General features: G+C 48.2%; 1 protein-coding gene across 7 annotated transcripts in view; it reads right to left on the reverse strand.

The window, feature by feature from the left end:
* Positions 1 to 58: 58 nt before the first annotated feature.
* Positions 59 to 20,851, reverse strand: part of LOC105890964 (regulator of microtubule dynamics protein 2) — a 41,502-nt gene continuing 20,709 nt past the window's right edge. For 6 of the 7 annotated variants that reach the window (XM_031578675.2, XM_031578676.2, XM_031578679.2 and 3 more), the window contains 5 exons: positions 5,987 to 6,062; positions 4,965 to 5,042; positions 3,388 to 3,486; positions 522 to 575; positions 60 to 426 (listed from right to left, as the gene is read on the reverse strand). In XM_031578675.2, coding sequence (XP_031434535.1) covers positions 301 to 426; positions 522 to 575; positions 3,388 to 3,486; positions 4,965 to 5,042; positions 5,987 to 6,062 — 433 coding nt within the window. In that variant the 3' untranslated portion in view covers positions 60 to 300. Of the gene's footprint in view, positions 427 to 521; positions 576 to 3,387; positions 3,487 to 4,964; positions 5,043 to 5,986; positions 6,063 to 20,851 lie in introns of all 7 variants that reach the window. The other variant, XM_031578674.2, reaches the window with a different exon arrangement.

A 20,851-nucleotide genomic window follows, 5' to 3' on the forward strand; every position in this document is an offset into this window, starting at 1 on the left:
GGTTCGTAACATTATTGTTACGTTTGACGTTCGTAACATTGATGTGAGAAATTAGTAGCTATGCTTGCTTGCTAGTCTGCCTTTGTTGTTGTGCTTGGAGCTGGCATTGCTGGAAAGCGGAGACGTATACAGTGACGTAATGACATGGTTCTATGTTGGCTCTCTAGCCCGTGGAAAAGCAAACTGATTCTTAGAAGGTTTGCAAGTTCAAGTCCAACTCTGAAACTTCACTAGCACCAGCCCAGAACTAGCTGCTAGTTTACGTTGGTGGAAAGGACATGTGACAGCTGTAGCTCAAATTCACAGCAAGGTAGTTTTGTCTGAGCTGGATATACACTGTCCTACCTCTTTAGTAGTGTTGTCCATGCAGGATGCTGTGTTGCACACCTCTCTGGCTTGCTGTTTCTGGCCCAACTCCTTATAACACTGTTCAAACAGACAAATACATCAAGTTTTAATGTGCTACACTACCTTATCTGTGGCCTTTATGTGTTACGTATTTAAAAATTGCTACCACTGACCTTTGCCAAGAAGACGAGATTGGCTTTTGAGTACTTTGGACAGATCTCCTCAGCCTAATGAACAAAATTAGTAGATTACTTGGGGAGAATTAAAGAGAAAGGGACAATGACAGAGGAAGAGGAGAGCGAGAAGGAGATTAAACAAAGAAGACAGTTGACAAAGAAGGGAGAGCTGAATAAACAGCAAGGGGCCCATGTATTAAAGATTGAAGATGAACACAGATAGAGGGAAAGTAAGGTGAGGGAAACTAGAGAAGAGTGCAGGAGCTCTATGAAGAAAAAACAGACGGACTCATGTCCTTAATTATGCCTAACAGCGTGCCACACCCCTAATTTTGACCAATCAGCTCCTGGACTGAGTTAAAGAAGTTTTATTTCTTCAGCCATTAGCCAGGTGCTGAAGTAGTGCAGCAGTTGGATCAAATACTGGCAGAGGTCCTGCTATTAGTGAGGCATCTTTGTTTTTTTTTAGTTTATTACTTTTAGACAGGAACATGTACGCACTTCTAACTTATCTAAACAGCCTCTATGTTGCACAAGGCATTTCAGGAATAAGTAGTGAATCGCTTTTACTGGAGAAGAATCCCCAGATTGGGGGCATGTACAGTACAGTATGTATGTTGTACTCTTAAATGGCACCAGCAGCAGACAATTATTTCATCTTAACTACAAATGATTTGGGGATTGCTGACGTTAAAGCCAGAGTTAATGATAGGGCAGAGTGATCTTAGAAGGGAACATTTTAACAACAACCCACACCGAAGATTGCTGGAATGCTGCTTTAAGCGGCTGTAAAAATCAATGAAATGGCAAACGATGCACGCCACAGGGCTGAGACGGTGTTTGTAAACAATTTTCTACATCTCCAGAACCAAATGCAGCGGAGCACTTGTCTTGTCACAGGTTTTTTTGTCAGAAGGTTTTCAGACTGCCAATAAAAATACATCAGATGTTAGAGGAACATTCCACTGCCATTTTATGATTTTAATTCCTCATCTATATAAATTACTCGTCTCAACACAGCCCTCTGATACATGTTCTGTCTGTGTAAGAGATTTAGACCCTAAGGCAGGATACAATTAAGGTTGTTTTCCTCATCACTCAAGACCACCATTTAGTTATGTTCAAACCTCAAAATCAAATAGTTTAAATTACAAACTTTGGTTTAAAGGATCTATTTAGAAGATGTACATGGTGCATACGGTACATGCGTCATTCACAAAAGATGTGAAATTATTGTTTTTGTGTGGACAAACTAAACTAATGACTTCTACAGACATTTATACTACAGTGGGACATCTGAAAAGATGTTTTGAGCATTTAGGAAATCATTTTGCAAAGCTGTTTTCAAAGTTCAGCTAAAGCTCTCCCACCTAGACAATCTAAAACAGGCTTGGCGACTTCAGAGGTTCCATCCAGAGAAAAGCTGTGAGCTTTCTGCTGACATGCCCCCTCTGGTGGCAGTTAGCCTGGGAGGAAAGGGTCAGTCGAAGAGCGAGCGAGAGAGAATCCAGAAGTGCCAGTCTCGTCTCATATCTGCCCTGCCTGCCAAAGCAAAGCCCAGAGGCCCATCTCTGACCCATGTGGCAGGGCAGTGGCCGCTCTATCGCAGGCAAATTGGGCAATTACAAGCAGAGGGTCTGGACCTGCAGTGCTTCCAGGGAACACAGAGACATGGCCAACAGCTGCCATTCTTTTATTTTTTTTATTTATTTTGACTCAACCCCTGGTTGGAAGTCTAGGCACTTGCAGCCACTGTTTCTGTAGGCCAACCCCGTGCCACAGCCACAGCCACAGCTGTGGTATAACTCTTCACGAATTGTTTGCTGAAAGCGAGAAATCCCACCCCTCCTCTCCACCACCACCCCCAGAGCATTGGCAATAAGGAGAAACAAGTTACAACACACACCACTTAAATCAAATTGATGGGTGAGATATACAAAACATGAAGATGAGGCATGCAAGAGAATCTTGGCCAGGAGCAATTTCAATTCTCTATATAAACATGTGAAATGAGGGAACATAGATTAAGCCCTTTTTAAATACAGGGCACTTGGTCTTTAAGAAACAAGACAAGAAAGAAAGAAAGAAAGAGAGAGAGGGAATGAAGAGTTAAAAAGAGAGGGAAAAGGAGCAACCTGAGGGCATATCGCGCTTGTACACACACACACACACACACACACACACACACACACACACACACACAAAACACACCCCCCTGCCTGTGCACCATCAGAGTCCAGGGTGGATGAAAGAACGAGCACAAGTACGTTGCCATGACTCCAGTCCCCTTAGTTCATGTGAGAGCAGCCCTTTGAGCTCAATCTTTCATGGCGCCTGAGGAACTAGGGCAATGTGTTTCATGGAGGGACAATCTAACCTTGGGTAACACACATATCAGTGGGCAGCTGTCTCACAGATTCACCTCATTCTTAGCAGCCTTTATGCTGGAGATTTTTGTCTTTAGTCTTTCCTGCAACAGTGTTCAAGATTGCCCTGAAAGAACAGTGATTTTCCATTTGCCCTCAAGCTTGTAGTACAAGTTGTTTCAGAGAGAAAAATATAAAAAGGAAAACTTAAGCCCTGGTGAATGTACAAAGTTGGCAGTGGGGAGCTCCGGGTGCCTCGGGTGCGTTAACGTTGGATGTGCTGGTATTATATGTGCTCAGGCGGTCATGGTGTGTTAATGTTAGGATGTGCTAGTATGACATGTGCTCAGGCGATCAAGGCGTGTTGGTATGACATACACCCAGGAGTCACTCTCTAGATCATGATGACAGACAAGCCAAAACTGAATCTGGGTTTAAGGTCTAGCTTTGAAGAATCACGCCACAGACTGTGACATGTCCCTGTGATGATGCCGTACCTTCAGGAAGTTCTTCAGGGCGTCCTGGACGGTTGCGTTGGGAGGCTCTCCGAAAAGAGTAGCTGCAATTTTCCTTTCAATCCACGTGCACTGAGCAACCTGAGACATTAAAACACAAATCTGACACTGAGACACACATCTACAACAGGAAGTGCCCGGGTTTGGAGTAACAGCTGTGGTGTGTTGTTACCGTGGTACCCAGAGGGGACGGGGTCCTATTGCTTTACCAAACCACAGGGCAAGAGAGTGAATAAGGGTTGTGAATATCAGGGCACTAAATCAAATGTAATGTAACAACAGTAAAGGGGACATAATGGCTGCCTTCTGTGAGATGTTGACACCGTGAACAGGAGACCGGGAAGAGACTTGAGAGCGGTGAAAAGTAGAGAGGGAATCAAACCCCAAGGACTTCACTATTCATTAATGGCTCCAAATAATACTAGCAATCCTGACCAAATAGCACTTAGCCCATATCGTGTGCAATAGGCACCACTCCCACAGATTAATCATAATGAATTAAGTTTTTTCCCTTGTTCTCATCCTGCTTAGTCTGGACATTCATTGTCCTTCACCCAAAATGGACCAATCAAAGCACTTATCAGCCAATCATAAAACACCATCTGTTACTCTGAGACAGACGCATAAAACCTGACAAACATTTGTGTTCAGAAAGCACGCACAGCAAGGCATATACAGTTTGTTTCCACACACCCACACACTCGTGTTATCTTGCAAACACTGGGCACTGCACCGGCCCCCACCTTTTCCACCGGCGCACGCATTTCCAGGAATTAGATATTGGCTCGGGGCAGGAACGGCTGTAAGGGTGTATGAAATGTTCCCTCTCCACCCTTTCGTGCCAGAAGGGGAAAAAAACAGGAGGGGAAGGATTTAAAAAAAAAAGGAGGGAGGAAAGAGTCTGCTAATTGCAGGTGTACTGTTGGCCCGGTGTCATTACGGGTTCTTTCAAACGAGGCGGCACTGGCAAAGCCAAACAGAGGTGGTGATGGCTGAATGGAAGTTTTAGCGCGGATGGATGAAGCTATTGCGTCCATTCCTTTCCGACATATGTACATCTCTCTCTAACATGTCGTAGGTCAACCCGTGCAGCTCACTTCACCATGTCAAACGCTCAAACATTACTGAAACACCTCAGAATCTTTTCAACAACAACAACAAAAAAAGTTGATGGGTGGCCGGTTGCTGTCTGCATTGAGAAGTGTTTACATGTTTTCAGTGTGTTTACATTACATGTGCTCCCTGTGTGGAAGAGTAATGGAACGGCGATGAAGGGGGCAAACACCCAAGTTAAACAGAGCCCGTCTGATTTTATAGACACAATGGCTGGCCAAAAGCGGCTCGCATGTCAGTGTTCATGTCACGAGAGGGACACGTCTCCTGGAACAACCAGCGAGAAAAACAAACTGTTGGGGAGAGAGGTGGGAGGAAGGCGGTGGGTAGAGATGGTGGACACAGCAGCTAAATGACAAAGATGGCTGAAATGGCCCAATGAAAATGTGTTCGGCTCCAGCTGCATTGTGGTGGGATTTTAAGGGCCGGGGTTGCGAGTAACTTACGGCGTAACACCAGCGGCCCAGCAGGTAATAGGAGAGAGGGTCCTCAGGTTTCAGCTCAATGGCTCGGTCGAGATGATCCTGGGGAGAGATGGTGAAGAAACACAGCTCAAAGTGTGTGTGTGTGTGTGTGTGTGAGGTTGGGGGAGAGATGGTTTGTTAGCATGTCTATAGAGTGGGGTTGGGTAGCCTTTATTTGGCTAGTTCAGTCCTGCTCTTAAGTCTCGGCTGCTGTCTCTGATGATCACTGAAGAGTTCGATACACACCAGCAAACACGCTTTACTGTCCCTAAATCACGTCTCCCTATGAATAACTCACATCTTCTTTATCACGTTTTCCCTCTCTATTACACTCCCGCTCTCTTACTTTCTTACTCTCACTTACTTTCTCTTACGCCTGCTCAAACTCTCCCCTCTACTCCCTCCCTTCCTCTCTCCCTCCCTCTCTCTCTCTTTCTCTCCACCCGCTTTTCCTCTTTCATTGTTCACCTGTCGAGCAGATAAACAATGTTTTGGGTTCTGGTTGACAGGTATGATGGATGCTACGTGCCGTGGTGCTCCACTGCCTGATCCTTGCCTGCGCATGGCTCTTATCGAACAACAGAACACCCGCCCACTTCTCCAGTCCCATATCTAAATACAGTCATACGTGCCGAATGTCCACACAATGTCCTATATATATAGATATACACAGATACAGATATTTTTATATATACATATATATAAATAAATAAAGCCAGACATAATTTCACACCTCATTCAGAGCTTAGTGCACACATACGTATATACATGAGAGTGCTATTTTTGTTTTATGATTCCATGAAAGATCATAAATAATGATTCCAAGAAAGTTTTTCCAGGCCAAGAATACAGCACCTGGGGTTTACATGTGGATGTCTGTCCAGAACATATACTGCTGGAACATGAGGGCTTTATGCTTTTGCAATCAGAGCAAATTGCTAATAGATGACTAAGAGTAATCAGTTTGAGCAGTTTAACGGACATATCTTCACACATTTACTCACCTTAAACAGATAGCCATTTTTGATTTTATTCTGGATGCTGTCATACTCAGATAACTGTCCACACAAAATGGCAAACCTGCACAAGAAAGGTAAAGAGAAAGAAAGAATGAAAACAATGACCCAGCAACCCTCAACACTTCTGTAATGATTTTAAACTCAACACGAGGCACCCCATTCCTGCTGTTTTCTAAGGAGAGTGACCCAACTATCCAGGCATGCCGAGTCATGACGCCCATTACTGCCTCATATCTCCCAGCAGAACCCGCCCTCCCTGTTTGATGCCGGCACACAAAGCCCGCGGGCAGCGACCCGTCCCCCAACACGGATCTGGTCCAGTGGGCATGACCAGGCCAAGGGTGAGCAGGGGGCACCAGACACACCACCCTTTCCCCGGGTCACCAACCAGCTCCAAGGAAACCACACCGAAGGGGGTCAGTGCCAGTGGGTCCATCCCCCTCATTAGCGCTAGTTGTAAGGCACCACTTGGCCGATCTCCTCCAGTACTCCTCCAAGTTCATTTGTGAAAATGTTGTTAAGAGCTGGATGAGTAATCAAAGCAAGCTTGGATGGTATTTTCTTTTGTGCGTGTGTGTGTGTGTGTGTGTGTGTGTGTGTGTGTGTGTGTGTGTGTGTGTCAGTCTGTCTCTGTATGTGTGTATCTAGGTGCTTTATACTTAGTTGTGTCTGTGCATACAGATTTGAGATCGCAGACTTGAGTGCTGGCACGCACCCTGATAGAGTGTGTACATATTTGGATGTTTACATGTGTGTGTGCATCAGGGTTTGTGTGCACGTGTGAATATGCATCACTATGTAGTATGTACTGTCTGTGTGTGTGTGTGTGTGTGTGTGTGTGTATGTGTGTGTCTGTGTGTGTGTGTGTGTGTGTGTGTGTGTGTGTGTGTCTGTGTGTGTATGCAGGTGTGCATTTCCTTTCCTGGTGTCGAGTGTTGTGAGATGGGAGGAATAAGGTGATCAAAGGCCTTTCAGCACAGAGCTCCCTAATCCTGCTGGTACTCAACTTTAAACTGTGCAGCAGGACACAAACACCTTTTATGTGTGTATGTGTATGTGTGTGTGTGTGTGTGTGTGTGTGTGTGTGTGTGTGTGTGAGTGTGTGTGTGTGTGTGTGTGTGCAGCTTTAAACTGTGCAGGAGGACACAAACACCTTTTATGCTCTTAAGCACCGGGTGAAAAGGTCGACCGACAGGAGAGGGAGTGGGGCTAGACTGTTACTCTGCCGAAAGTGATGGTGTGTGAGTAACTGTGTGAGTGTGTGTATCTGGGGGTAGGGTGTGTGTGTGTGTGTGTGTGTGTTTGTGTGCATGAGTAATTGTGAGAGTGTGTGTGTGTATGGGGGTAGTGGTGTGTGTGTGTGTGAGTAACTGTGTGTACATGTGTGAGTGTGTATGGGGGTAGCGGTATACTGGGAATTTGTGTGCTGTAGTTTGAACCTTGGTTGGCAGCCAGTCCTGCTGCACACTGAAGCCACTCAGACAAGGTTTTGTGGGTCTGTCCGCTTCTGTGTATCCTTCTATCTCTCTCACCCTCTCCCATCTATCTCACTCTCCGTCTAGTCCTCTTCCATTCTCTATCTCTCTCACCCTCTCCATCTATCTCACTCTCCGTCTAGTCCTCTTCCATTCTCTATCTCTCTCACCCTCTCCATCTATCTCACTCTCCGTCTAGTCCTCTTCCATTCTCTATCTCTCTCACCATCTCCCATCTATCTCACTCTCCGTCTAGTCCTCTTCCATTCTCTATCTCTCTCACCCTCTCCATCTATCTCACTCTCTGTCTAGTCCTCTTCCATTCTCTATCTCTCCCGCTTGCTCACTCTGCCTATTTTTCAAGCTTCTCACATGGGAAGCGACACCCATTAGTGTTTAATTCATTTTCCATGAGAAGTGGGCTGGGTGGGCTGTCTGGGTGGCGTCGCAGTCCTGAGACTTACGAATTGGGAAACTTTTTAGGTGGAGGGCACGGGAATTTGATGAAACTGTCCAATCAGCATTGTTTATTCATTGAGATCATGTTTTAGTTCGAGGAACAAAATGGAGGAAACTTTATTTTTGGCGGTAGCAGACCATGAGCTGTTCAGTGCAGGTCAAGTTACTCAGACTGAAAATGCTTTTAAAAGATGGCTTAGAACAATCACTTTTCCCAAACGAAAAGGTGCAATTTCTTTGTTTTCGCTTGTTGAACAAAATATGCGTGCATGATTTGACATTAGGCTACTTATGAACCAACCTTTCATTCAAAAGCAATGTAAGAAAAGCTTTGTTTCGCCACATATTCAAATTCTGAACTACTGTCTGAACTACTTTCCAGACGTAGTTTGATTACTGAATAGTTGCTACGGTTACCTCACCGTGGCGACTCTCAGTTAAGCAACTCAAAACAGGCAGGAGGGTGCAGGACAGAGAGCGGGGGCCGCTGTCCATCTGAAAGCACCCTTAGTCTTATGTTCATCCTTTACTGTGTTTGTCTTACTCTCCCTTTGTCCCTTTGTTTGTCTTCCTGTCTGTCTCTTACTCTCAGTCTCCTGGTCTCCATCTCTCTCTTTCCCCAACTCTCTCTGTCTCCATGAACCTCTCTCTCTCTCTCTCTCTCTCTCCTTCCATCAACCTCTTTCTCTTCTTCCATCAACCTCTCTCTCCTCTCTCCACCAACCTCTCTCCATCTCCCTTTTACTCTCTCTCTCCATCAACCTCTCTCCCTCTCCCTTTTACTCTCTCTCTCTCCATCAACCTCTCTCTCTCTCTCTCTCTCTCACACACTCAGTGTCTGTTAATCAGATGAGGGCGGTCTGAACGGATTGACGCTCGAAAAGCAAACAATGAGAAGTGAGCTGGCTTATCATGCGCCTGCCTGCGAGATGTGGCCTTGCCGTTGCGTGACTGCAGTGTGAACTCTGCCACTACAGGCGGGGGGGGGGGGGGGGGGGGGGGGGGGGGGGGGGGGCACCTTACCTAACCCCTGCGAAACGGACTGGGCATACTGCCCAGGGCCCACACGAGCGGCCTGGATGGCATCTGTGCCAAAACAGCCTGGGCTACTATATGGCTCAGCCTTTTAATAATGCCATGCTCAAAGCCAAAGCTGCGGGTTCCTTTCCCATGCAGCGCCTGCTGATATAAGTATGCCTTCACTATGACATAAATTGTATAACATATAAATCTCATATATATCTCCATTACATGTTTACATTTACATTTAGTCATTTAGCAGACTACACTACACTACATATCTAAAATATGCTAAACTGTGACTACTGAAAATACTATGACTAATTTAGGTACAAAAGCACACCCTGCAGCAAACATACAATTGTTCACTGGCATTATTGTGAAACTGCTATGTGTGGAAAAGTTGTGTTGTGCTTGTGTGAGTGTACGATGTGTGTGTCTGTATGTCTTCTGTGTGGTGTGTGGTGTGCGTGTGTGTGTGTGTGTGTGTGTGAGAGAGTGTATGATGTGTGTAACTGTATGTCTTCTGTGTGGTGGTGTGTGGTGGTGTGTGTGTGTGCGTGTGTGTGTGTGTGTGTGTGTGTGTGCGCGTGTGTGTGTGTGTGTGTGTGTGTGTGTGTGTGTGTGTGTGTATATATGTTAGTGTAGTGAGCTCAGCACCACAACAGGAGCCCAGACGCTGTGTGCATGGCACAGCGCCCCGACCCACGGCCAACAAAAACACTCCACGGCAACTGGGTTTGGCAGTTGCGCTCTGCCCATGTCCTGCTACTATTCACTATGCAACAGAAGGCTAGCAAGAGAGACACAGTTCAACCAGCAGACCCATCCAGAGGCCCCGGAGGTCCTCACACTCCCAAGATCCAACAGTTCCATCTATCAAAGTAATAGGGCATACTGAAGCTAGGGGTGTATTATCTTCAAGACTGGAATGAAGAGAGGGATGAACTGTGGGGAGACAGCGAGTCCAAAAGAAAGGGAGGATGAAAGAGAGGTAAGCAGAGGAATGAAGAGGCAGAGGCGAACAGGGCGAGGAGAGATGGGAGGAAATGGGGCCAACGTGAGTTTTTATTTGCCTCAGCTTTGCAGGCTGGATCCGTCCGTAATGTGATTACAGGCAATAAATCTCGCATGGAAGGGGGAGGCGTGTGCAATAACAAAGTCACATACCAGAGGTGATTAGGGAGTATTCTCCCCATCAACAGGCAGGTGAGAAGACTGACAGCTGGAAAGGTTGCTCAACGGACCTGCAGGACGCACGCATGCACGCATGCACCAACCTCACCCCCATCAGCTCACCCGCCTCATGTATTGGTGCACCACAGACTGTCATGGCGTGCACGGCGATGTGATAAGAGTTCTGGCAGTGCCCTGCAGGGCCGAGAGACGGCTCCCTGATTGACCGAGCAGGCGGATGAGTGCCTTGGCATGATCCCTGGCTGAGGAATGCGGGGCTTCCCTATGGGAGAGTGTTATGGGTAAACACTGCGGGAGAGGGAAAGTGAATGGCAGTCGCTCTGAATGGGCCATACTTGTCAGCATGCTCAACAGATGAGCATATGAGTCAGTCAAGATAGAAGGTAGGCTTTTTATTAAATTTTTTTTTACACAATTTATGCTTGTGTTTATGAATTTTTTTTTTTAAACAAGAAAGAAACTCTATTTACTAAACTAAATGGTCACGTGTAAAGAAGGAGCACTTTATTTGAGCTGCCATCCAGTTGAGGACATTTGTGACTGTGTGTAATGGTGCTTTACCATTAGACCATAGGTCTCTGTGTTTCGGAGAGATGACTGAAAAACGTGTGGGTGACAGCAGAGAGGGCCTAGTCAGTCTAATAAAGAGAGCCAAGGAGACATGCATAAGAGATTTATGATATGCAAGGACATGAGTGTAGAGTAGTCTGGGGTTGCAGTAGCAGTCATCAGGAGAAGGGGGGGGGGGGGCTTTCAGTGGTGAGAACAAGTTGGGGAGGTGTTGTTAAGGCTTCCAAGACTGAGCGGAGACAAACAGTTACGTAAAGTTTATGTTACTTCTAAAAAGCTTGGGGGAAAAATAGCATAATTTCTTCAAGGACAAAAGGAGAAGGGGAGAGAGAGAGGAAAAGAGAGAGCGAGAGAGAGAGAGGTATTGGTGAAAGACTTTTTTCTTGCCCCTGGGGCCTCTCCTCGTGTTGCTTTGAGTTCTTTCCTCCAAGCTGAAACTTAAGCTCATGAGTTCCTCTGTACACAGGAGGGAAAAAAAAGAAAGAAACAGGGAAAAAAGAAACTGGAAGAACGAAAGAGATGAATGAGTGTGTGAAAGCCAGCAAGAGGTAGAGAGGAAAAAAAATAAAAGAATGACAGGTGTGGGAGCAGGACAGAACAGGATGTTGTGCAACACTCCTGTGCCTCTAAAGGCAACACTCCTGTACCTCTAAAGGCAACTCAGAGCAACACTCTTGTACCTCTAAAGGCATCTCAGAGCAACACTCCTGTACCTCTAAAGGCATCTCAGAGCAACACTCTTGTGCCTCTAAAGGCAACACTCCTGTACCTCTAAATGCATCTCAGAGCAACACTCCTGTGCCTCTAAAGATAAACACTCCTGTACCTCTAAAGGCAACTCAGAGCAACACTCTTGTGCCTCTAAAGGCATCTCAGAGCAACACTCCTGTGCCTCTAAAGGCAACAGAGCAACACTCTTGTGCCTCTAAAGGCAACAGAGCAACACTCTTGTGCCTCTAAAGCAGTCGTTCTCAAAGTGTGGTCCGCGGACCACTGGTGGTCCGCAAGTGCCCCGTAGTGGTCCGCGACGGCCACAAGTTAATTATTGCGACATTTCTAACATACAACTCAGAATGAAGAGAACACAGTCAGTAGAAGCCTAATCTATTAAAGAGTAGCCTAATCTATTAAGAAGGTCATGGATCGGTGGCTTAAAACAGGGACAATGAAAAGAAAATTAAATGAGAATGCCTCTGACACAGACAAAGAGAAGGGTCACTTCCACCGCGGAGCTGCATTCAAACAGCGTTTTTTTTCTCCCGCTGCAGAGACAGCAAGATGATAACTTTATGCTGTGTTGTGTGACGTTGGATAATGACAACTCATAATTATGAAAAGTTGACTACTAGGATGGCTATATTAATGCCAGTCGGCTAGCCTACGGTTGGTAGTGAATTACTGCGGTCACTTGGTCGGTATGCGCATTGTAACGGATCCCCGTATAGTGGCATAAAACTTACTGCTGGTGAAATTACTCTTTTATTTTCTTCTTTCTTCTTTATACATTCAATAAACTGGCAAACTATCACCACCGTAAGAGCTTTGGCCTCATACGTGTCCATTAAACCATTAAACTTTTCAAATGTATGCATGTGCATCCGTCCGTAACTAAATCTGTAGCCGTACTGAGAAGTTCACATTAACACATAACACAAATCTGCGATACCTTTTTTACCTTGTCAAAATAAAAGTCCTAATTATCTATAAGAGATAAGGTGGCATAAAACCTCAATACATTCTTCAAACAATACATTATAATTTAGGCACACATCAAAGATCAATAAGGCAAATCCAAAGTAGGCAATCAACCCAAAATAATAGCCCTTATATGGGGTTATTTACACACATCATTGTGTTTATTGGTGTTTAGTGATACATCGGCGTGTCTGAGTGTGTGATGGGAGTATCAGGCTGTGAGCGAACTATAGTTTGTAACTTAACCAAGTCACGCATGGAGCAGGGTTTCAGATGCTTTGACTAGCGCATTGTCATATCTATAACTAGCCTACCGATAAAAAAAAGGAGTGCCAGGTCTGGGTAGGAGGCCTGTTGTTCCGGGGATATACTATTTAGTTAGATGGTCCGCGAGTTTTTTTTTATTGGCTAAGTGGTCCTTGGTCTGGAAAAGTTTGAGAAACACTGCTCTAAAGGCATCTCAGAGCAACACTCCTGTACCTCTAAAGGCATCTCAGAGCAACACTCCTGTACCTCTAAAGGCAACACTCCTGTACCTCTAAAGGCATCTCAGAGCAACACTCCTGTACCTCTAAAGGCAACACTCCTGTACCTCTAAAGGCAACTCAGAGCAACACTCCTGTACCTCTAAAGGCATCTCAGAGCAACACTCCTGTACCTCTAAAGGCATCTCAGAGCAACACTCCTGTGCCTCTAAAGGCAACTCAGAACTGCTCAACTTACTGAGCACCAAGCAACTTATCCATTTAACCTCAAGGAGCACCTCTCAAGCAGCAGCAAAGACACAGACAGTTACAGACAGTGTTTGTGTGTGTGTGTGTGTGTGTGTGTGTGTGTGTGTGTGTGTCTGTGTCTGTGTGTAAACACTGCCTTGTTTGAGGTGTGCGTGTGTGTCTGCGCGTGTTTATGCATGCGTGTCCTTGTGTGGTTTTCTGAGTACAGGCATGTGACGTGTGTGGTCCTGATGTATCCAGACAACGGTGCAGGAGAAGCTGCCTTATCTCTCCTGTTGCTTTCGGCACACTGGTGTCTGATTGGTAGGACACACAAGTTGTCATGGTCACATATGCTTCCATGCCTCTGAACCTCCAGCCACAGCGAAGGCCAATGTATATCCTAGCCGACACAATCCACATAGGAAATCCACATTTAGAAATGTTTAGACTATACAGCTCTTGAGGACTGTGATCAACCTGTACAAGTTGTCTCAGAACAGGCTCTTTATCTCGGTGCTTGTATCAGAAACTTATCAGAGATGATCTTTCCCCTTCAACTCTTCGCAAACTCATCCATCTTGTAGCCAAGAAGAACTGGAACTGGATATGTGTGTCCACTTATCAACAATCCAAAACACTCAAGAAGCTCTAACCTTTGTGCTGGCGCACAGCTGGGCAAGCACTAGAGTGTGGGCTCTAGTGTGTGTGCTGTTCTGCATCAGTGGCACTGAGTGCCCTTGCGTCAATCAGTAGGGCTGCGCTGCTCTGGAGGTGTGGAGGAGTGACATGTGTGTGGAGGTGAGAGTGACCTGTGTGTGTGTGTGTGTGTGTGTGGAGGTGAGAGTGACCTGTGTGTGTGTGGAGGTGAGAGTGACCTGTGTGTGTGTGTGTGTGGTGGTGAGAGTGACCTGTGTGTGGAGGTGAGTGAGGTGAGAGTGACCTGTGTGTGTGACCTGTGTGTGTGTGTGTGTGTGTGTGTGTGTGTGTGTGGTGGTGAGAGTGACCTGTGTGTGGAGGTGAGAGTGAGGTGAGAGTGACCTGTGTGTGTGTGGAGGTGAGAGTGACCTGTGTGTGTGTGGAGGTGAGAGTGACCTGTGTGTGTGTGTGGAGGTGAGAGTGACATGTGTGTGGAGGAGAGAGTGACCTGTGTGTGTGTGTGGAGGTGAGAGTGACATGTGTGTGGAGGAGAGAGTGAGGTGAGAGTGACCTGTGTGTGGAGGAGAGAGTGACCTGTGTGTGTGTGTGTGGAGGAGAAAGTGACCTGTATGTGTGTGTGTGTGTGGTGGTGAGAGTGACCTGTGTGTGGAGGTGAGAGTGAGGTGAGAGTGACCTGTGTGTGTGTGGAGGTGAGAGTGACCTGTGTGTGTGTGTGTGTGTGTGTGTGTGTGTGTGTGGAGGTGAGAGTGACCTGTGTGTGGAGGTGAGAGTGACCTGTGTGTGTGTGTGGTGGTGAAAGTGACCTGTGTGTGTGGAGGAGAGAGTGACATGTGTGTGGAGGAGAGAGTGAGGTGAGAGTGACCTGTGTGTGTGTGGAGGAGAGAGTGACCTGTGTGTGTGTGTGTGTGTGTGTGGTGGTGAGAGTGACCTGTGTGTGTGTGGAGGTGAGAGTGACTTGTGTGTGGAGGAGAGAGTGACCTGTGTGTGTGTGTGTGGAGGAGAAAGTGACCTGTATGTGTGTGTGTGTGTGGTGGTGAGAGTGACCTGTGTGTGGAGGTGAGAGTGAGGTGAGAGTGACCTGTGTGTGTGTGGAGGTGAGAGTGACCTGTGTGTGTGTGTGTGTGTGTGTGTGTGTGTGTGTGTGTGTGTGTGTGTGTGGAGGTGAGAGTGACCTGTGTGTGGAGGTGAGAGTGACCTGTGTGTGTGTGTGGTGGTGAAAGTGACCTGTGTGTGTGGAGGAGAGAGTGACATGTGTGTGGAGGTGAGAGTGACCTGTGTGAGTGTGGAGGAGAGAGTGACCTGTGTGTGTGTGTGTGTGTGTGTGGTGGTGAGAGTGACCTTTGTGTGTGTGGAGGTGAGAGTGACTTGTGTGTGTGTGTGTGTGTGTGTGTGGAGGAGAGAGTGCCTGTGTGTGTGTGGAGGTGAGAGTGACCTGTGTGTGGAGGTGAGAGTGACCTGTGTGTGGAGGAGAGAGTGACCTGTGTGTGTGTGTGTGTGAAGGAGAGAGTGACCTGTGTGTGGAGGTGAGAGTGAGGTGAGAGTGACCTGTGTGTGTGTGGAGGTGAGAGTGACCTGTGTGTGTGTGTGTGTGTGTGTGTGTGTGTGTGTGGTGGTGAGAGTGACCTGTGTGTGTGTGTGGAGGTGAGAGTGACATGTGTGTGGAGGAGAGAGTGAGGTGAGAGTGACCTGTGTGTGTGTGTGGAGGTGAGAGTGACCTGTGTGTGTGTGTGGAGGTTAGAGTGACCTGTGTGTGTGTGTGGAGGAGAAAGTGACCTGTATGTGTGTGTGTGTGTGGTGGTGAGAGTGACCTGTGTGTGGAGGTGAGAGTGAGGTGAGAGTGACCTGTGTGTGTGTGGAGGTGAGAGTGACCTGTGTGTGTGTGTGTGTGTGTGTGTGTGTGTGTGTGTGTGGAGGTGAGAGTGACCTGTGTGTGGAGGTGAGAGTGACCTGTGTGTGTGTGTGGTGGTGAAAGTGACCTGTGTGTGTGGAGGAGAGAGTGACATGTGTGTGGAGGAGAGAGTGACCTGTGTGTGTGTGTGTGTGTGTGTGGTGGTGAGAGTGACCTGTGTGTGTGTGGAGGTGAGAGTGACCTGTGTGTGTGTGTGTGTGTGTGTGGTGGTGAGAGTGACCTGTGTGTGTGTGGAGGAGAGAGTGACCTGTGTGTGTGTGTGTGTGTGTGTGGTGGTGAGAGTGACCTGTGTGTGTGTGGAGGTGAGAGTGACTTGTGTGTGGAGGAGAGAGTGACCTGTGTGTGTGTGTGTGGAGGAGAAAGTGACCTGTATGTGTGTGTGTGTGTGGTGGTGAGAGTGACCTGTGTGTGGAGGTGAGAGTGAGGTGAGAGTGACCTGTGTGTGTGTGGAGGTGAGAGTGACCTGTGTGTGTGTGTGTGTGTGTGTGGTGGTGAGAGTGACCTTTGTGTGTGTGGAGGTGAGAGTGACTTGTGTGTGTGTGTGTGTGTGTGTGTGTGGAGGAGAGAGTGCCTGTGTGTGTGTGGAGGTGAGAGTGACCTGTGTGTGGAGGTGAGAGTGACCTGTGTGTGGAGGAGAGAGTGAGGTGAGAGTGACCTGTGTGTGTGTGGTGGTGAGAGTGACCTGTGTGTGTGTGTGGAGGTGAGAGTGACATGTGTGTGGAGGAGAGAGTGAGGTGAGAGTGACCTGTGTGTGTGTGTGGAGGTGAGAGTGAGGTGAGAGTGACCTGTGTGTGTGTGGTGGTGAGAGTGACCTGTGTGTGTGTGTGTGAAGGAGAGAGTGACCTGTGTGTGGAGGTGAGAGTGAGGTGAGAGTGACCTGTGTGTGTGTGGTGGTGAGAGTGACCTGTGTGTGTGTGTGGAGGTGAGAGTGACATGTGTGTGGAGGAGAGAGTGAGGTGAGAGTGACCTGTGTGTGTGTGTGGAGGTGAGAGTGACCTGTGTGTGTGTGTGGAGGTTAGAGTGACCTGTGTGTGTGTGTGGAGGAGAAAGTGACCTGTGTGTGTGTGGAGGTGAGAGTGACATGTGTGTGGAGGAGAGAGTGACCTGTGTGCGTGTGTGGAGGTGAGAGTGACATGTGTGTGGAGGAGAGAGTGAGGTGAGAGTGACCTGTGTGTGTGTGTGGAGGTGAGAGTGACATGTGTGTGGAGGAGAGAGTGACCTGTGTGTGTGTGTGGAGGAGAAAGTGACCTGTGTGTGTGTGTGTGTGGTGGTGAGAGTGACCTGTGTGTGGAGGTGAGAGTGAGGTGAGAGTGACCTGTGTGTGTGTGGAGGTGAGAGTGACCTGTGTGTGTGTGTGTGTGTGTGTGGAGGTGAGAGTGACCTGTGTGTGGAGGTGAGAGTGACCTGTGTGTGTGTGTGGTGGTGAAAGTGACCTGTGTGTGTGTGGAGGAGAGAGTGACCTGTGTGTGTGTGGAGGAGAGAGTGAGGTGAGAGTGACATGTGTGTGGAGGAGAGAGTGACCTGTGTGTGTGTGTGTGTGTGTGTGTGTGTGGTGGTGAGAGTGACCTGTGTGTGTGTGGAGGAGAGAGTGCCTGTGTGTGTGTGGAGGAGAGAGTGACCTGTGTGTGGAGGAGAGAGTGACCTGTGTGTGTGTGTGAAGGAGAGAGTGACCTGTGTGTGGAGGTGAGAGTGAGGTGAGAGTGACCTGTGTGTGTGTGGTGGTGAGAGTGACTTGTGTGTGTGTGTGTGTGTGTGTGTGTGTGTGTGGAGGAGAGAGTGCCTGTGTGTGTGTGGAGGTGAGAGTGACCTGTGTGTGTGTGTGGAGGTGAGAGTGACCTGTGTGTGGAGGAGAGAGTGACCTGTGTGTGTGTGTGGAGGTGAGAGTGACATGTGTGTGGTGGTGAGAGTGACCTGTGTGTGTGTGTGGAGGTGAGAGTGACCTGTGTGTGTGTGTGGAGGTTAGAGTGACCTGTGTGTGTGTGTGGAGGAGAAAGTGACCTGTGTGTGGAGGTGAGAGTGAGGTGAGAGTGACCTGTGTGTGTGTGTGGAGGTGAGAGTGACCTGTGTGTGTGTGTGGAGGTGAGAGTGACATGTGTGTGGTGGTGAGAGTGACCTGTGTGTGTGTGTGGAGGTGAGAGTGACCTGTGTGTGGAGGTGAGAGTGACCTGTGTGTGGAGGTGAGAGTGACCTGTGTGTGTGTGTGGAGGTTAGAGTGACCTGTGTGTGTGTGTGGAGGAGAAAGTGACCTGTGTGTGGAGGTGAGAGTGAGGTGAGAGTGACCTGTGTGTGTGTGGAGGTGAGAGTGACCTGTGTGTGGAGGTGAGAGTGACCTGTGTGTGTGTGGAGGTGAGAGTGAGGTGAGAGTGACCTGTGTGTGTGTGTGGAGGTGAGAGTGACCTGTGTGTGTGTGTGGAGGAGAAAGTGACCTGTGTGTGGAGGTGAGAGTGAGGTGAGAGTGACATGTGTGTGGAGGAGAGAGTGACCTGTGTGTGTGTGTGGAGGAGAAAGTGACCTGTGTGTGTGTGTGTGTGGTGGTGAGAGTGACCTGTGTGTGGAGGTGAGAGTGAGGTGAGAGTGACCTGTGTGTGTGTGGAGGTGAGAGTGACCTGTGTGTGTGTGTGTGTGTGTGTGGAGGTGAGAGTGACCTGTGTGTGGAGGTGAGAGTGACCTGTGTGTGTGTGTGGTGGTGAAAGTGACCTGTGTGTGTGTGTGGAGGAGAGAGTGACATGTGTGTGGAGGAGAGAGTGACCTGTGTGTGTGTGTGTGTGTGTGTGGTGGTGAGAGTGACCTGTGTGTGTGTGGAGGAGAGAGTGCCTGTGTGTGTGTGGAGGTGAGAGTGACCTGTGTGTGGAGGTGAGAGTGACCTGTGTGTGGAGGAGAGAGTGACCTGTGTGTGTGTGTGAAGGAGAGTGACCTGTGTGTGGAGGTGAGAGTGACCTGTGTGTGTGTGTGTGTGTGTGTGTGTGTGTGTGTGGAGGAGAGAGTGAGGTGAGAGTAACCTGTGTGAGTGTGGTGGTGAGAGTGACCTGTGTGTGTGTGTGTGTGGAGGAGAGAGTGACCTGTGTGTGTGTGGAGGTGAGAGTGACCTGTGTGTGTGTGTGTGTGGAGGAGAGAGTGACCTGTGTGTGTGTGGTGGTGAGAGTGACCTGTGTGTGTGTGTGTGTGTGTGTGTGGAGGAGAGAGTGACCTGTGTGTGTGTGGTGGTGAGAGTGACCTGTGTGTGTGTGTGTGTGTGTGGAGGAGAGAGTGACCTGTGTGTGTGTGGTGGTGAGAGTGACCTGTGTGTGTGTGGACATGGCTGTGCACGGCTATTCCCTGTGGCCAGCTCCCAACTCATGGAGATTTACACAGGGCTATATTCAGCCTGCTGGGATCAGACGCCTATAGGTGGCAAAGCAGTCGCTCAGCTGCCGCTGCACATTACAACACACATGCACACACTGACACACACAAGTACAGTGGTGAATTTACGATCACGTACAGGTGCAATATGCCCAAAGCCAGAAAGTTGTGTTGAGCAAAACTGGTGCCGCTGACAGTGGGTATGTCAACTGCATGCATACAGATTTGTGTGGACTAGTGTGTGCATTTTACTGGAAGTATGAGTGAGTATGAGTGTGTGTATTTTGTGTATTTGTGCATTTGATGTTTGAAAGAGTGTGTGCGTGTGTGTGTGTGTGTGTGTGTGTGTGTGTGTGTGTGTGTGTGGCCACGAGTGAGCTGGCAGGAATGCAATTGGCCCCTTCTCCTCAGAGCGGAGAAGGGGCCCGGGCCTGTGCTCCTGACTCCTACCCCCAGTCTCTCCTGACAGCCTCAAGTGCCCTTCACATGCCTGCCCGCCTGCCTGCCTGCCTGCCCGTCGCGCCGCCGCCATGCGGAAGCACAGAGTGCTCACCACTGCCAAGCAGCAGCGGTGATGGGATCTTCAACGTTCCGGCCTTCCTCATCCACCCTTGAGAGAGGCGAAGTCTACGCCACAGGGCACCACAGCCAGAAGGCAAAATACCGTTGCCGGCCGAAAAACCATGGCAACAAAATGGGAGATGGGTTAAACTCTCTAGAGAATGGACTGAAATAATTTGTTGGAGGGGGTAACTGTAACAAAACAAAACAAAAAAGCAGGCAAACAAACAAGTAAGAAAGGCATGACGCATTAGCCATATGATACATTTTTTCAAGAGAAAAGAAGTGGCCTCCATTAATCACACGCATGTTAGGAGGTCCCTCTCAGTCCTCGTCTGACTACATACCTGCCTTACACACTCGCGCTGTTCCGCACAACAAGCCTGCACTCTCTGTGCCAATAATGTTCTTTACACATTCCTGCCGAGGATATGCCTTTAAGCCATAAGCTTGCTTTCTTTAAATGCCTCTTTTAATTAACTAAACAAACACAGCCTTCTCCTCTCAGCTGGCGGCGCAAAGGAGCACGTGCAGGAGCTGATGGAAATGGCTTCATTGTGTGAGCGAGACCATAGGTCACAGGAGCTTTACCTGCATGTTCACACAAAAACTCAGAATAATGCATTCAGGAGCCAAAAGTGGCATGCTGTTATTCAGTACTGAACCTGCCACTGAGATGGGAGGGCGAGGTGCATAGTCAGTAGTTTACATAGATCAAACTACAGATCAAACTACAGGTCCTTACTGGGGGGACACTGAGGTGACACCAAAGGCGAACTGACACTTAAGTGAACTGGAGACGTGGAGAAGAGATGACAGATGGCAGTGGGTTTGGTGGTGGTGTGTGGGGGTGTGTGGTGTGTTTGCGTTGGGGGTAGCATGTAAAATGTAGCATACTGAGACAAACCATGTCATATGTGTTTAGGACTTCAAACTGGCCCGACATCAAGTCAACAGCAGCAGAGGCGTCTGCACTGGGATATCGGGAGACAGGCGGCTGCTGTTAGCATTCCTGCAGGCCTCTGATACTATCAGCACAGCTACTACCAGCGCAGGAACAACTACAGGTGCTACTGGTATGTAGACACGCGAGGCTACCACTTCTAGACGTCCGTGTGTGTGTGTGTGTGTGTGTGTGTGTGTGTGTTTGTGTATATTGCGGGGGTTAGGGGGGTTCAAGTTCAGAGTACTTTTTCCTGCTAATGTTATTTGTCCCCAGCAAGATCATTTATCTCGGGGCAAACATGAC

The sequence above is a fragment of the Clupea harengus genome, chromosome 13 (assembly GCF_900700415.2).
Source record: "Clupea harengus chromosome 13, Ch_v2.0.2, whole genome shotgun sequence".
Taxonomy (NCBI): Eukaryota; Metazoa; Chordata; class Actinopteri; order Clupeiformes; family Clupeidae; genus Clupea; species Clupea harengus.